This window comes from Micropterus salmoides, unplaced genomic scaffold (genome assembly GCF_014851395.1).
Source record: "Micropterus salmoides isolate LMB-PRFRI ecotype aquatic unplaced genomic scaffold, ASM1485139v1 Ms_hic_scaffold_5, whole genome shotgun sequence".
NCBI lineage: Eukaryota > Metazoa > Chordata > Actinopteri > Centrarchiformes > Centrarchidae > Micropterus > Micropterus salmoides.
The window spans coordinates 10,765,320-10,782,725 of NW_024044237.1; the positions used below are offsets into that span (position 1 = coordinate 10,765,320).

Below are 17,406 nucleotides of genomic sequence, written 5' to 3' on the forward strand. Positions count from 1 at the left end.
CCCTGTTGGAGGAGAGAAACGGGAGGGGTCAAATGGAAAAAAGGAGGGACAGAGGAGCATGCAGGGATGCATACTTTGCCCATAACACAGCAATAAACTGACAAGAATGTGACAAGTCAAATGTTATACTCTTTTAATGACCACGTCTTTGCATGTAAGTGAGTGGTGAGCCAGTGGTTACCGCTACATGCAGAAAATCAGTAATATTCCAGCTTTCTCCAAAGCAAACATTAACAATGAGCCCTCTTTTGGATTAAAATATAACAAAATTAAACAAGTTTATGGTTCAGCACTACAGCCAAAATTTCAGAGCAAAACAGAAACAGACAAGGCAACAATCTAGAGGTCCCCACATCCTCAGACATGCAGGTCAGACAAAATGGTTAGAAGCATGCTCTTCTCCATACCAAGTCAGTCAGTAAATAAATACATACGCACACAAATAAATAAATAAATAAAAAATTGCATTTTATACACAGTGTGCAACCAGTTTGGAATAGGGTATTAGTTATAAAGCGTTAAACAATTGTTTTCTTCTCAACAATTAGCGCATAAATTTCTATTGAAGAATATATCCAATTTGTACCACCTTAAAAAAAAAAAAAAAAACACACACCACATACCAGCACAGCAGTGTCCTATTGCTGAGCTAATAATCAGAATCCATGTTAAATATGAGTGTGCAAATGAACATAATTGTGGAAGGACTGTATGGTATGCAGTTAATACCAGGACTGTAAGTATCCTGGGTCCCCCCCCCCATCTCCGTCCTCTTCTGCGTTTAGACAGCTCCTTTTATTTCTCACAAAAGTACAAACCTGGAACACAGACGAGGGCACAGAGCTTGCAGGCACATGGCACCTTCTTTGTTTATTCTCCAATGTTTCACTCCCTGCTCTTCTCCCTCCTCCTGATCTTGTAATTTTCTACATCATTATGACACCTGTTCTCGCAGTCTGGACAGCCTCTGGGAGAGCTCATCCTGATAACACAAAACAGTTAAAATCGTAAAGGGGACATCTACACAAAGATAAACTTGTATTGGTCTTACAAACGCCAGCAGTCCAACATTTTGAGACAAATATTTTCATCTCAAATTCAATCACTTTTAAAACCTAAAATATCTGTTTTATTATTGCATTAGTGGCTATAAACTCATTAATATAATTCTAGGTTTAGACAGTGCCTCGAGTCAGAAAAAGTGATACTTCTCAGAGTATCACTCAACCCTTGTAGGCGTGGAAAGTGAAGGCATAAAGTTTCTAGTTATGTCCCTAACAAACAGCGGCTGCGGTCAGCTTGAATTATGTTTGTTACAGTGGATTCCACTGGTGAGTTGTCATAATGGAAAACGTCTTTAGGAACAACTCTTCCTGCCACGTAATCCACCTTCCCGCTGTCGATCTGTATGATCACAATGTTCCAAAGAGTCATTGTTTAAAAAAGGCTCCAGTGTCAAACTAACACTCTCCATGAGGTTGTTAGCTCCACCAGAGGCCATGTGTTTTAGCCATTCTTGGTGAAACATGTTGAGCAGCGTGTATTAGGCTGCAGGAGTGCTTTCAGCTCCTTCCTGCGGATATTTTAACATTTTTGTTCATTGTCAAAACTTGTTCATTGTCAAAACTTGTCAGTGTTCAAACCTCCGTACTGTACATAATTCAAGTGAGTGCTCCAGTGGAGAATCACTTTGCATTTCCATTTGGGTGACACTAGCCCATGTGTGCAGATGAGACTGCCAAAGACACTGAAGATAATGTGTGAATTCTGTTTCTGGGATGCAAAACACCAAAAATAGCGACGACATAATGATAAGAGTGGAAGCGTTACCTGCTCAGTCGACGCCACAGATGAAGCCAGTGAGGAAGTCTGGCCTGCAGGAAGCTCCAGGTTAAGATCCAACCTATAAAAAAGGGAAAATACACAGGAAAGGTTTAACCATAATTTCTCCTTGGCTGCTTAGCTCTTACAGAAATTTAAAAAATGGGGGTTATTAAAGTCATTCTGATGTCACATCACATATTTTTGGAATAAATCTTGATGGGCTTTTTGTATTACAAGGAAGCCTAATTCCTAGATTTGAATATGAACATCATTTAAATAAAGTATAAACAGTTAATTATGTTTTCAAATTGTTTGGAGATATGGGCCATACTCACCCTGCTTCATCAGCCATCTTATGTAAAAGCAGATCCACTTCATTCTAAGGACCAAGCAAACAGTAATTTCAAAAATATGTGTTTACAGGATTCAGTGTTTGAATTATTACTGGGGTTAAGCCTGCCTTCATAAGTGGCCAAGGGAGCATAGTGCCCCCAGGTTGTAAGAGGACAGTGCTTAGTACCTGAGGTGTAGTCAGAGTAGTTGTGTTGCCCATTGTGTCTTCCATTTGCGCTGTCTGCACATCCAGAGTTTCAAATTGGTTTTCAAACTTGTCCATTAATGCAGAGATCTGTAAAGAGAGATCGATGGGGGAAAAAAATACTTAGAAAATCTTAATGAACATATTTTGTCTCACTTTGTCTATGTGTCTGTCTGCGCTTGTGTTTTTTACCTTCTCCAGATTCATGCTTTTCAGAGTAGCATCCATGGACTTGACCACTCCCGACATGGATTTAGATACCTGGGCAAAAAACATGTTACATAAAGTGTTGAAGCCTCTGTTGTCTTCTCACGTTTTACTGGTCTGATTTGCTGCAATTCAAAACAAGAGTCGGGTATTTGAAATCAGACCGAGAGATGGCTGCTGGGATGGCACTGCTTAGAGTGACATATCCTTTTATTTCCACTAGGTGTCACTTTTACCTTTTAGATCAGACACTTTGCCATGACTACCTCTGCTTCCCTAATATTTCAAGGATTAAGCTAGTTAACCTGACAATAGTTGTCCAAATTATGGTAAAGGGGATTATCATGAATGCTATTGTGTTCATGTTTTATGAAAAGACAGACAGCAGTATTACAACATACAGAGGTGTTTTTCAACAATACCATCTCACACTGTGCTTCCATTTCTATAGACACTAATAAGTTCTATTATATGAAATAATGCCTGTCCTACAGTGAACCTGAATTAAAGCAATTTAAAGAGGCTGTCACTCTCATATGAGCGAGAAGCTAAAAGCCTAAAGTCTGAAGCACATCTAATGACATTATGTAATTGATGGCTTTTTGTTTGCATGTCTGCTAGCCTTTTTTGCTCACTCTCACTCCCTCTGTCTCCTTTGTGTAAACCTTTGGTTCGGTAAATCTTAATGAAAGACTACTTCGGACATTCTACCCTGAAATGGTTACACTCTTCTCAAATAAGATATATAGCCTATACATATGTATGCATGGATGTATGTAGGTCCACATTTATACCAATATAACTACTATCAGGTAAAAGCCATGTAATTTCTACATCTTTATCAGTGAATACAGGGGGTCATTCTTAAGATATCTACCTGCAAGGAGGTGGTTGAGCTAATTTTTCACTACAGCAGACAGTACAAACCCTTTACATTTCCTCTACTTCAAATTATCGGGCAATACTCCGAATAAGAGGTTATCTTGAAAGATGGATGTTTGGCTGCAGCCAAAGGATTAGGTATGTTTTTCCACTGGCTGTCATTGAACTGCTTTACGTAACATCACAAAGCAAGACATGTCTTCTACAAACCACTGGCCAGCAAGCCTGACCTGGTTCATAGTGACAGCAGTCTGGACCCTAGACGCCACAGCATCCACACGTGCACTAATCCTCAAAAAGTTAATGGACTGATGCTTCTGACGGATGGCGTTCTCTGCATGGATCCTGGCTGCCTCCATATTACCCTTCTGGATTGCCTGAGAAACAAAGGAAAGAGGAGTTCATACACAAACATACAGTCCCCTCCAAAAGTATTGTAACGGTAAGGAAAATTCCTTTGTTTTTGTTGTTCACTGAAGACATTTGGGTTTAAGATCTAAAGATGAGTATGAGACAAGAGTTCAGAATTTCAGCTTTTATTTCCTGGTATTCACATCTAGATGTGTGAAACAACTCAGGACATATCACCGTTTGTATTAGACCACAGCATTCTTAGGTGAGCAAAAGTAATGGAATAACAAATCTTAAAGTAAATAACATTTGGTGGTATAACCCTTGCTTGCAATAACTGCCTCAAGCCTGCGACCCATCGACATCACCAAACTGTTGCATTCTTCATTTGTGATGCTATTCCAGGCTTTTACCGCAGCTTCTTTCATTTCTTGTTTGTTTCGGGGGGTTTCTCCCTTCAGTCTCCTCTTAAGGAGGTGAAGTGCAGCTCTGTTGAGTTAAGGTCAGATGATTGACTTGGCCAGTCTAAAACCTTCCACTTTTTCCCCTGATGAAGTCCTTTGTTTTGTTGGCAGTGTTCTTTGGGTCATTGTCCTGCTACATGATAAACTTCCTCCCGATTAGTTTAAATGCATTTCTCCGTACATTGGCAGACAAAATGTTTCTGTCCACTTCTGAACTCATTCTGCTGCTACCATCATCAGTTACATCATCAATAAATATTAATGAGCCTGTTCCAGAAGCAGCCATGCACACCCTGCTGATGAGTGGTTTGTGGTGTGTCCTCTATATTTCTGCTCTCTGAGTCTTCTTCGAACAGTGGATTGTGATACCTTCACCCCTGCACCCTTGGAGGTCGTTGGTGATGTCAGGTACTGATGTTTTGGGAGTTTTCTTCACAGCTCTCACCATATTTCTGTCATCAACTACTGTTGTTTTCCTTGACCGACCTGTTGGACATCTGTTGCTCACTACACCAGTAGTTTCTCTCTTTTTCAGGACATTCCAAATTGTTGTGCTTGCTATGCCCAATGTTTGTCCAACGGCTCTGGTCGATTTTCTTTCTTTTCTCAGCTTGACAATGGCTTGCTTTTCTCCCACAGACAGCTCTCTGATCTTCATGTTGGTTTATCCTCTTTAACAGGAAATGCAGTCTTTATAGGTTTGAACCAAGGATGAAAACTTAGACTAGTCATGCAGAGCTATTTAATTTTTGGACTATCAACCTAAAAGGCAACACCTGGGCAACAAGAAACATCTGTCAGTCACATGTTCCAATAGTTTTGCTCACTTAAAAAATGGGTGGGTTCAAACAAAGGGTGGTATGTCCTGAGTTGTTTAACACATCTAGATGTGAATTCCAGGAAATGAAAGCTGAAATTCTGAACTCTTGTCTCATACTCATCTTTTGATCTTAAACCCAAATGTCTTCAGTGAACAACAAAACCAAAGGAATTTGCCTTACCGTTCCAATACTTTTAGAAGGGACTGTATTACAGACTGTAGCTGCACTAATCACTCAGATTGTCACTGGATACTGGTCTCTATAAAATCCACAACATAACAAGCCAACCTGCTTCACTTTAGCCTTTTCTGCCTTTTCCTCTTTGTCACATTTCTTGGAGTTGCGCTGTAGCTCCTTGGCAGCAAACTTGAGGTTGAACAAGTGTTCTGAATGGCTGGTCAAGGGGTTGATTTTAGTAATGAAACGTTAATAAATTAGAATTATGACACATATACTAAATATAGACTAAAGCACCCAAAGACACTGAGCTAATTCAGTCCAACTCAGTGCAGGTAAGACTAATTGTTTTACCTAGACAAGTAAAAATGTAAATAAAGAGTCATAAATTCAGGTAGGCGAGCTAGCCATGTTAGCCTACTACTGTTTCCCTTCATCACTGAATGACTGGACAGAAGCTTATAAGCTACTGCATAACAGGAGAAGCTAACGTTGCCAAACCCAGCTTACATTTGTCTACTGCTGGTAACTAACTGTAGGCTATCCACCTTTATGCATGTTAGACTTCTCAGGAAAGGATACTCTCCATATTCGACATGATGAAGGCCTCTTTCTGAGACAAACACTCAATCTAGTTATGTACTGACACAAAGTAGCATCCACGCACTCACTTCAGAATTGTTTGTTTTGATTTTTTTCAAGCTAGCGTACATTCGTCACTGTAGCGAGGCGAGAGGCTCCACTTACACGTACTTCCGCATTTGCTTAAAATCAGTTATGCAGTCAAAACGACTGTCTCGTAATTTTCTGAACAGAGGTTTTGTTTTTGTTTTTACTTCAGGAGAGCTTTTGTAATTTATTTAGGTAAGAAAAAAAATTTGTAAACAGATTTTGAAACGTAAAAAATCAGGTGCTCTCACGGACGCATGCGCAGCGCGTTGTTTGTTTTGCAGTACATACTATTCATGAATTTCTCTTCATATCTTATCTGTTTTGTATAATATATCTAACAAATGACTACTTGTGAGAAAGGGTCCATGTGATATATGACATTATCGTTTTTACTGGTCAACTGCATCGATTTGCTGGAACGATGGCTGGACACATAGCCATGAGGCCACCAGACCACCTACTCTCCAGGCTAGACTATGGTGTGTGAACTATCTTGACTTACCTTTATCTTTGAACACGGTCGCTACCTTTCACCGTCGTCACACTGTCACGATTTTACATGGCGTGCTCGCGCCTCCTACGTCACGACTGTTCGAGAAGTGGACTGGCGCGCGTGTCCAAAGCAGACAAGTTCCATCCAGGCTAAAAATAGTTTGTACCCGGTATCGGTAGGTTGTGGTACACGTCTAGTGACGTCAGTTGTGCTTTTTTTTAGTGAAGGAGTAAATTGACCTTTTCTACGGAGTTGTTTGCCTTAACGCTTTCAATCATGTCTCTTCCACGTTATGTCCGATGCATCAAAGAGTAGGTCATCTGTAACCGTGGTTTGTAAAGTTTTGAGAGGATTGTAGTCTGAATTGGTCTGTGAGCTGATGGGGACACAGTCGGGAACATAGGGACTTATTAGGCTGTTGGTGCTGAAGAGATGGAACAGACGGCAATAAAACGCAGCACGAGGAGAAACAGGATCATTGGTTTGTCCGGAGAGAGGAAAAAAAGGTTTCGGTGTGTGCGTTCACCGGCCAGCCGGAGGGGGCTGAGGAGGGGGTTTAACGGCTGGGTCAGGGGGGAGGGAGCAGGATGGATGACTCATACTGTATCCACTGATAGTCTGAATGGACACAGCACTAGATATGAATGTGTGCGTGAGTGAAGAACTGAATGAGAGTTGTTTTAAAATAGCAGGGTCCTCCGAGGTTAGTCTCCCCGAGGTTTGAGCTAGCTGCATAACCCAAACACAGAGGTCCCGGCCACAACCCCAGCACAGCCTAGGGGTAACAGTTGAGGTTACACTGTGATTTCACGCCATTTTAACTCCCCTTTATACCATAAACACAGGAACACAATAAAGTGCTTCTCCATTCAACCGACCTACTTGGGTTATAAGTCTGTGCAGCCCTTCCTTCGGGCAGTAGGCTACACATGTTTTAGCTAAAGGTTCAGTCTCACTGGTCCTGGATTTTGCTCGTATTTTAAACTTTTATTTTTAAGACATGGAGCACACACTTTAATTATATTACACCTGTTAATGTCGCTCGCGCCACCAGCACGACACAACTCCACCACCATTATTGTGACCATAGACTGGTGTACACACACACACACACACACACACACACACACACACACTCCCCCCCAGTCATAACTGAATGACGGCAGGTCGCTATGGAAACTGCGTTACGCTCCGGGCGGCCGGAGGAGAAAACAAGAGCGCGAGGACTCATTCCGGTCTTCATTTCAGCACCACGCGAGCTCCTGGACAGCGCCCGAATGAACTCGCGCACCGATTCTAGCCTCACATGCCTTATAAGAGACAGAGCCGCATCAGTACCAAGTCTAAGCGGAGTGGGTAGGGACTTTAAAAGAAAAACAAGCCCACCTACTAAAGACACATACTCTCCGGACCTGAAGCTCGGTGGATGCGCAGGGTTTCATTCTACTGCCCAGCGAGGAGCCAGTCGCTCCCTCAAATGCACCAGCAACAGGTAAGAAGAGCCTTCAGCTCTGGAAAGTTGGATAATTCAGTCTTGTGTGGCTGCATGGTATCTAATGTGCTTTTAATCCTGGTACTCAGAAGTGCGCCTGCTCTTTATCCTGGCTGACACTCAATTGCGGTTAATTGCCCTCACCTGGTATCTCAGGAGTAAGTAAATGCATGATTAGGTGATTAGAGTGAAGACCAGCAGGGCAGAGTGAAATTCAGCAGGGCGCTGGAGCAGGTCCAGTAGTGATGGGCTGTGAAACTGTTCAGAAGACAAACTATAACCTCCAGTTGGTGGTTATTTGATGGGGAAACAACTCCCATTGTTTTTAGAAAAGTATTGTCAGGGCTAGCAGTAACATTTTAAAGATTTTATACAAAATGTTTGGTCAGTAGATAAAACATTTTGCATTATAACACAACAAACACTGAGTTGCTGATCCACAGTTCATAAAATCATAGCTGTTTAGTTAAATGGAAGAGGAAAAAAAGGAAATTTAGATACATACAAGATCAGTGTATCATTTTAAAAAGTCAGGGACACATAGGGCTACTCTGGCTTTATCTAGTTTTCTATACACAGGACAGACTTTTTTTCTTGTATACTCCTTTATAGTTTTTAAACTAGAGACAGCAACCTAAGTTTACTGAGCGTTATTGTTTGTGTTTGCTTTAGATTTAGTCCAGTATACATGACACCCTCAGATTTGTTGGCTTTTCAGTGGCCATAGATTATGTGCGAGCTGAGCCGATACGCCCGGATGAGTCACTCAAGTTTGCAGAAGAGTGTGAAAGGGGAGGGGGGAGAGACAGGGGCTAGCTGGAAAACAGTCCCGCAGTGCCTCTCTGCCTCCTCAACGCATTGTTTCCTGTATATGATCAGTGTCAACATCTGGAACTGAATTTTCATCGCCTCTGGACGTGCAAATACAATTTTTGCCAAGTTCAGCTTATTAAAACGATGCACAGGCAGATTTCTCATCCACAGCAGTTTTTTAAGGGCTTTGTGTTCTCAGAATCAACTTCTTTGTCTTCTGGTAAGCATACTCAGTTCTTTTTAAATGAGCAGAGAGGCTGCCTTTTGTAGCTTTACAGATGCCCTGGAGTAAAGTACTGTTTGTTGAAATGTGTACTACATGAATTAGAGGATTTCTAAACACTCCATATAATAGATTGTTTGTGGTTGTAACAGACTGCAGCCCTCTGATGTCTGACAAACTGCTACCAGAGAGCATCCCATTACTGCTCATTAGAATCCCAATGTTTACCCTGCTAGTATTGACAAATCATAGCAATCAGTAGCGTTGAGCTGTAGCACTGAGTGACATCTATTGATTAAAGCAAACAGTAGATCATAATGGGCTGCTATGAACCACAGTTGCACACTCAAACATGAGCACTCATCCCCTGAAACACTTTCACATGCACCCACACCCAATCCTATAACAGAGACTCTTCTGACTTGGTTAGGCAAATGTTGTTTGGTTTATTGAAAAATATGTCTAGTTTGTAGAAATTGATTGATGGACTCGATGGATGCAGAGGCTGCGTGCGTTGACTGCCAGAAGGATTACACATGTGAAAAGCCAAACAAAAATAATTGCCTGATATTATATCGCACTTTGTTCCAATTAGTGTTACACTTTACAAAATGTGTTTACAAAAGCTTGTGTGCACTGACATGAATGTGTGTACGGAGTCATTGTTTGTAATGTGTACACATCATGTGCTGCACACGGACACAAAAACAGATGTGTGTCTTTAATTAGTGACGTTGGTGTGATTAATGCAGTCTGCTGGTGATGACTCATTCAGCTTAACCCTTGCTCCTCTGGTAGAAACAATCAATAAACAAAGATTTAGTTGAGTTGTTATTATTATTATTTTACACAATAATTGAGTGCAAGTCAGTTTTTATTGTTATTCTGTGTAATGTTGAAAGAACTTGTTAAAGGGATTTTAACAAGTGTGATTGAAGTCTTGTGGGGTAAATACTGTAATGCGTTTCAGATTCTGTGATTCTAATCAAACACTTCCTCTTAATTTGTTATGATCTGGTTGAGCAGTGGAAGAATATTTATGCAAAGCACATCTATGTGGATCGCGCCATGTGTCCGCTCGTCAACACAGCAGTTACATTAGCATTGTGGAAAAGCTGTCAACCAAGCTGTGACTTGTGGACAGCATACTGGCAGGGAGTGTGCATATGAGTGTGATTGAGTGCTAAGTGTGTGTGAGACAGAGAGAGCGAGAGAGTTAAACACACAGCACATTTTGTTGGGGAGTTGTCAAACTTTTATTGACATCCTCCTTCCCTCCCTTCAGGGCAGCAGTATGTCTGAAACCAAATCCAGTCAGCGGTTCCACAGCCTGAATGCCGAGCAGGTGGAGGTTCTCCACCAGGTTTTGTCAGAAGTGGTTCCAATCCACGGCCGTGGGAACTTTCCCACATTGGAGCTGCGTCCCCGAGATATCATCATAGCTGTGAGGGCCAGGCTGCAGAAGCAGGGAATCACAGTAAGAGATGTGCGTCTGAACGGATCCACGGCATCCCACGTCCTCGTCCGAGACAACGGAACGAGCTACAAGGACCTGGACATCATCTTTGGAGTGGAGTTGCCCAGTCAGGAGGAGTTCCAGGTATGATTACTATACTGCTCGCTTAGGGAAAAGAAGCAGGTCAATGTATAGTGTTGAAGTAATGATATTATTGTATTAACCGTAATTTAACTGTGCAACATTTTACCATAAGGTTGAATCAGTACTGTTTTTTATATATATTTTCACTGCATTATACAGCAAACTAAACCACAAGAGCATCACAATATTCAATTTAATGATAAAAGCAAAATTGCCCTCATATTGCAGTCATTAGTTGTAGCTGTCATGTTGTTGACCTCTTCTCCTCCCAGGTAATCAAAGAGTCTGTGCTGGGCTGCTTGCTGGATTACCTACCTGCTGGGGTCAACAGGGAGCGGATCAGCAGTGCTACAATGAAGGAGGCCTATGTCCAGAAAATGGTCAAGGTCTTCAATGAACACGACCGCTGGAGCCTCATCTCACTCTCAAACAACAGTGGAAAAAACCTGGAGCTCAAATTTGTGAGCACGCTGAGACGGCAGTTTGAGTTCAGCGTTGATTCCTTCCAGATCATTCTGGATCGTCTCCTGGAGTCCTACATGCAGCAGGAGTCACAGCACAAAAACAATACTGTTGATCTTAAGGACCAGCCTGCAGAGAATCAGAATAAAGGCTCTCCCTCTCTGCTCAAACAGGCCACTGCCCCAGAAACAGAGACGTCCACTGGTAGAGACTTATCCAGCAAAGACGGGGGTCAGATCAGCCAGACACAACAGAGAGAGGAGGCACGTGAAAATGAGTCCCAGACAGAACTATCACAACAAGCTGAACATTCAAACCAGACAAAACCCTCCAAAGTTGAAACAGACAACAAAGAGAAAACACCTACAGAGCTGAAAGAAGCGTCAGAACACAGCAAAATCTTCAATGAGACAGACTTCTCTGACGAGACATCTCTAAACCTTTTGTCAGAAAAGAAACAAACTTCTGAGAAAGCTGAACCACCAGCACAGATTGAACTCATACATGAGCCAGAGCTCTCGGACAAGACCAAATGCTCAACAAAGGTAGAACAGTCAGAGCAAACCCGGCCCCTTGACGGCCAACAACCAGCAGATTCAAATCACAAGCAACTCTCTGTCCAGAAAGAACAGTCTCACCACACGAAACCCCCTGATGAACAGGAAGAACTCACAGAGCAGATGGGACAGTCCGAGCTGCCAAAAACCTCAAACAAAACCCAGACAGAGTCTCTAAACCTGGCAGAAGAATGGCACAGTACAGACCTCTCCAAGTGTTTCAGTGAGGATCAGAGAAGCAACGAGAATGATAAAACACAACATGTGTCAGCTCCAGACTCTAGCACATCTTCACATGAAAAGACACAGACACAGTTAGCAGATGAGAGAAAAGTAGAAACAGAGACGGGAGAGCATGCAGAGAGGGAAAATGACACAGAAATAAGTGAAATGACAGAAGAGGTTTTAGCATCAGAAGAAAACAACTTAGAAGACACACAGGGTATTGATTGTTCCTGCTCCACCTCTTCCACATCTCTTCACGACACACAGCCTACTGGCACACGGGAAACACTGGAGATGTGCAGAACACTACACACAGATAACGCAGATAAAACACCTAACACACTTGATGCCATCAGCCCTCCAGATACTCAGGATATTTTACCTGCACCACCTGGCCTTGTTTCTGACAAAAAGACCTCCTCTTCTCCCTCTTGTAAGGCCTCAGACAGATTATCTCACATGGTGGTGCTCAAACACTCCTCTCCCAAACCCCCTCGGAGGATGTGTAGGAAGTTTACCCCCAATCCTTACCCGAGTCCAGTCTCTGAAAGCGAACCTGTCATAGCACCCTGTCTAGATCCAAATCCCTGCCCTAGCCCTGAACCTGAGCTAGCTGTCGACTCAAAGCCAACATCTCCTAGTTCAGACCCTACAGCTACCCTAACAACCAGTATCTCTACTAAAACAAGCCCTGGTCCTGAATCCAACCCTTCCAGTAACCTAGCTTCAAACCTAGACCTTACCTCAGCTCCTGATCCAGCCCCTGATATAATATCCACATCTGCTGTGGATCCCATGTCTGCTTTACTCCAAGAGCCACCATCTCCTGAGCAAAGCACAGAGATTTCAAGTGTTCAGATCCTAAAAGAGACACCATCTACACATGTGGCTTTTGATGAGCTAAGCCAGTCCTCCCCTAGAGAAACTGCCCCTCTACCGAAACAATCAGAGCCTCTTGACTCAGCAGACACGTTAGTTTCACACACTGATACAAACACCCAAGAACCTGTACATACCTCAGAAGTTGAGTTCAGTGATGAAGATAATAATAGAGAACTACTGACCAAAAAGATGGACTTGAATCAGCCAAACGACAGCCTACAAGAGACCACACTTAGTTCACCCTCTTCTTCCCACTGTGTCTCCCCTCCTGTTTCCTGTCTCACCACTCCCATACTCAGTCTTTCCCCTCCCTGCTTCACTCCCTCACCCCCCAGTTTCAGCCCTCCCCCATGTCTGACCCCTCCCTCTCACTGCCTCCCATCTCCGATCAGCCCTGCTACCAGCTTTAGCTCTCCACCCTTAAGTTGCAGCCCTACCTCATCCTGCCTCAGCTCACCACCTTACCTCACCCCTCCTATGCTTAGCCTCAGCCCTCCCCCACTCTGTCTTAGCTCCCCTTCCCCTTGCCTCAGCCCTCCCCTCCTCTGCCTCACTCCGCCAGTGGAGTCAGAGGACCTTGTACCTCAGGTATCTTCAGACATGGAGCCTTTGATACTGAACACTGACAGCGAGGAACAGATTAAAGAGTCCTCCCCTCAGCTGGGAATCCCTCTCCTACAGTTGGAGGATAAAAAGGAACCAGATTATATCTCATCATTGCCTCAGGTTGCAGAGCCTGTTTCTTTTCCAATCACAATCCCAAGCTCAACCTCACATGGGCTGCCCCACTCTCAGTCTGAAGGCCCAGGGGAATGTGCCCCTCCAATAGCCGACGAGGCATCCAACTCCGTGCCTGAGAACAAAGAGGCCCCTAAGGTAACATCAGACATGCCTGAACAGAGCAATGCTCCACAGGCATCTGGCTCGGTCCCTGCTGTTGAGGTCCTGGCAGAGAGCATGTATGGAGACTTTGAGGCGGCCATGGACCACCTGCGCTACCGCCTAATCGCTACCAGGAACCCTGAGGAGATTCGAGGTGGTGGCTTGTTGAAATACAGCAACCTATTGGTCAGGGACTACCGACCTGCCAGCGAGACTCAGATAAAGACACTGGAGCGCTACATGTGCTCACGCTTCTTCATCGATTTCCCTGACGTGCAGGAACAGCAGAGGAAGATCCTGTCCTACTTGAAGAACCACTTTATCGGCGAGGAGAGAAGCAAGTACCAGTACCTGATGACGCTGCGTCGCGTGGTAGACGACAGCACAGTGTGTCTGATGGGACATGAGAGGCGTCAGACACTGAACATGATCACAGTGCTGGCACTGAAGGTTCTGGGAGAGCAGAACATTATCCCCAACACAGATCATGTGACATGCTTCTATCAGCCTGCCCCATACCTTGCTGAGCACAGTGCCCCCTATTTAGCTGAACCCAGCTACTGCAGCTACTACATACCCCAAGGGGGATCAACTCTGCTTTACCAACCGTACCCCTTACACTTGCACACACAGACTGGACTAGTCTAACACACACATGTAATTACACAAAACACACAGTCGAGCCAGGGGAAGGTGCTTACTATAAGGAATAAACTGGAGAATGGAAATATAATCCAGGGATAAACTGTTTGGTCTATAATAGACATATGGGGGTGGGACTGAGTGGGTTTTTACAGTAAACTCCCGGAGTACTGTAATGTTCTAACATGATTATATGTAATTATCTGGGCTTTGTGGGAAAATAATAATTCTTCCGATATTGTTAAAATTCCAGAAAATGCTGTATGCACTGCATGAGTCATAGCCCTTTGGTCTCCCTTGGGAACTAACTGTGCTGTGGACATTCACACACACACGCACACACACACACACACACACACACACACACATGTACGCACGCACACACACTTCCAGGTTCTTGAATTCTTGTACACTCTTATCATGTTCTTACTGTGTTGTTCTTAATGGGTTTGTTCAGAATGTGGACCTTGCCTGTGGTTGATATTGTGCATGGATAAATTAGGACTGTTCTCTCACTGCCAAATACTGTGTGACTACTATGCTTCTTAAAAAGTTTAATGTAACTTTGTTAATCCTTTACTGAAGGGGTGTATTCTGAAAAAAATACAGAGGGACAATTCTACCAGTGTGTACAGTACTTTCATCAGAACACACACATGCATGCATAACACACAAACAAATACACACGTGCAAAACGCAAACATACAGTCTACTGTATGCACAAAAAGTCAGACAATGCATGAGTAGCTAAATATATAGACACCACATCCTGAAGTCAAAGCAAAGGCTTTTAATTTAATAAAAATTGATCTATTTTTTCAAGAGTTTCCAAGATAATACTCAGTGGTAAACAGACTGGTTAGTTCCTACAGAAAAATGCCAACAACAATGCCTTTGCAATAGACTGTACAGCGTATTGATTACAGTATATCGTGTGCGGATACACTGCATTGTTTTCAGGTAAATTGTGTTAAGATGTAGTGCTTGATTCCTTTTCCTTGTGGAGTCCTTTCTGTAACCATGTGAAGTACTGTACCATCTAGTGTTGACTTATTTAATGCTAAAGTTTACTCTATGGAGGTGATCAGGTTATAACCATCTTTGGATCATCTCTAAACATGGCAGATGCAGCTCTGTCTAAAACGAAGGAATTACATTCAAAGTTGTGTGATTCCTCTCATCATGAATTAGCATCCTCTAATTCACACAGTCAGGATCAACATGAAACAAGTTTAAATCCACCTCCAACCTGTTTAAATATAAGTTCAAAGATGTGCAACAGCAACTATGACCAAAGATGGTTCGGTAGGGAAATCAAGTGCCTAAATGTGAGACATCATTGGCATGTCTTTATCTCACTGCACTGGGGGTGTTAATGGGGTGGGCCTTGGGCTGGGTGGGGTGTGTGTTCAGTTGTTGACCCCTGTTATTGCTGCCCGTTTTGATGTCTTCTTAATGTAGTCCTTTGTTGTAGTTTATTCATGTACATTTTGATAAAAATAAAGGGGAAACTCAACAAACCTTCTGATGTAAGAGAATTTGAATTCTTTCAAAAGCCTTGACTGCAAAGAGAAAAAGAATTCCAAGATCACTTTTTTTCTTGTCTTTTTGCTCCATTCTCATTTACCCCCTTTCACTTTTCCCCCAAACAACATGCTGCACAGCTTACGTATCCTCCGCATGATTGCGCTCTGCAATGATCCACTTAAGCGTGACCGTCAAATCACGATGGTGCCCAGGAGAGCGACCAAAGCTGTGAAATTCTGTCTGTTTGAGGCCTCTTATCACAAATCACCTGTCCTTTAGATGCGTTTGGACACGAATGACGCACGGTCTACGCAACACAGTAGGCTCAACAATGTGTAAATGTGCGAAGAGTATGGTTTGCGAGGTGTGAGACCAAAAGGGGAGATGAGAGGAGGGGACCAGACAGTGTGTATATACATGTGTGTCTTTTTGTGCGTGTGTGTGCTTTAGATGGGAATATATGTGCAGAGGTGGCATCAGGTGGTTCCCTTCTCCACCTAGTAATTGAAGAGACCTACAATATAACAAAACAATAGAGCTCACTCTTTACTCCCTCATTGCCTCCATCCTTTCCTCCCACTTCACAACACTGATAAGTCATGAGCACAATGGGTGATGAGGCATCTCTTTCCACCGTTGGGGGTTGGGGGGCTTGTGTGTGATGGCAGCTAGTGGCACAGTCACACAACATCAATTTACACACCGTGTAGGCTTGCACTTGTGTGCGCAAGGTTGCAAGCATGTGGCTTGGAGAGAAAGAGAACGTGTGATCTAATAGGGTCTGTATCAGTCTGTCTAACAGACCTCTGAGCCACTCTTGTCCACTCGGGGTTTCCATAGAGACAGAGACAGGCAGCATGGTGGGCGCAGAGAGCACGAAGAAAGACAGGGAAGACCCACACACCAAATGAGGGGGTGAGAGATGAAAACAAGAAAAGAGAGTTGGGTGAAATGAAAGAGAGATAGTCGACAGAGAGATGGATGGATGAGAAAATAGAGTTGAGGGGGAGACAGAAAACAAAGGACAAAGAGTGAGTGCAGGGTGAAGTTACAGAGAAAGCGAGGCGAGAGGAGCAGGGGAGTTGATGGGGGAGTGCGTGGGAGGTTGTCAGGCCTTCAGTCACAGGGGAGTCACTGTGAGGTGGCTGCAATGACGGCAGCAGTGATGTTAGAGCAGAAGCACACACATGTACGAGCGTGCGCACATACACTGCTTGCACATCAATTTTCCTAATGGCCTGCCCACCCATCCACCCTCAACAAACTGTTTCAAACTCACTGAGACGAAAAGAGATCACCCACACATCTGCATTTCTGTCTCTGACATGCTCCGGCCAATACATTTGATTTTTCTACCTTCTCTGTATCATTTTATAATCTCCCATACATGTCTCACACAGGTTCCACAAACAGGCAAAAGGCTGTTTATTTAGTTCAGATTTCCAAATGTTTTCATACCTTGGAGTTAAAATGGGAATGGTTTGTGGGCACATGCAGCCTCAGCAGTATAAATGAAAACAAAAGCATCAAGTTGGGGTTAGCAGAGGCTTAAGGCACGAAACACGTTTCTCCATCTAAAGTGAGAATTGAGATAATGATGGCTGCCGGCTATCGAATCTTCCCTCATGTTGTTGTGCAAATTAATTCCTCTGTAACTTTAGTAACCCCTTTA

At 43.3% G+C, this 17,406-nt stretch overlaps 2 protein-coding genes across 4 annotated transcripts; one reads left to right on the plus strand and one right to left on the minus strand.

Moving 5' to 3' along the window:
- Window positions 1-109: 109 nt before the first annotated feature.
- On the minus strand, window positions 110-7,912 carry LOC119889003 (charged multivesicular body protein 1b-like). 2 transcript variants are annotated; one of them, XM_038699838.1, is made up of 8 exons: window positions 7,816-7,912; window positions 5,376-5,481; window positions 3,682-3,828; window positions 2,555-2,623; window positions 2,345-2,452; window positions 2,160-2,203; window positions 1,831-1,903; window positions 110-982 (listed from the first exon to the last, which is right to left on the minus strand). In XM_038699838.1, exons 1-8 carry the CDS (start codon window positions 7,869-7,871, stop codon window positions 935-937), a joined length of 651 nt encoding a protein of 216 aa, XP_038555766.1. In that variant the 5' UTR covers window positions 7,872-7,912; the 3' UTR covers window positions 110-934. The 2 variants fall into 2 exon arrangements, with proteins under 2 accessions (XP_038555766.1, XP_038555767.1); XM_038699839.1 differs by lacking the exon at window positions 7,816-7,912 and adding an exon at window positions 5,847-6,002 and having other exon boundaries at window positions 5,376-5,473.
- Window positions 6,129-15,727, plus strand: LOC119889002 (mucin-5AC). Of its 2 annotated transcripts, none has more exons than XM_038699835.1 (3): window positions 6,129-7,921; window positions 10,243-10,557; window positions 10,830-15,727. In XM_038699835.1, exons 1-3 carry the CDS (start codon window positions 7,856-7,858, stop codon window positions 14,211-14,213), a joined length of 3,765 nt encoding a protein of 1,254 aa, XP_038555763.1. In that variant the 5' UTR covers window positions 6,129-7,855; the 3' UTR covers window positions 14,214-15,727. The 2 variants fall into 2 exon arrangements, with proteins under 2 accessions (XP_038555763.1, XP_038555765.1); XM_038699837.1 differs by lacking the exon at window positions 6,129-7,921 and adding an exon at window positions 8,174-8,954.
- The last annotated feature ends 1,679 nt before the right edge of the window (window positions 15,728-17,406 follow it).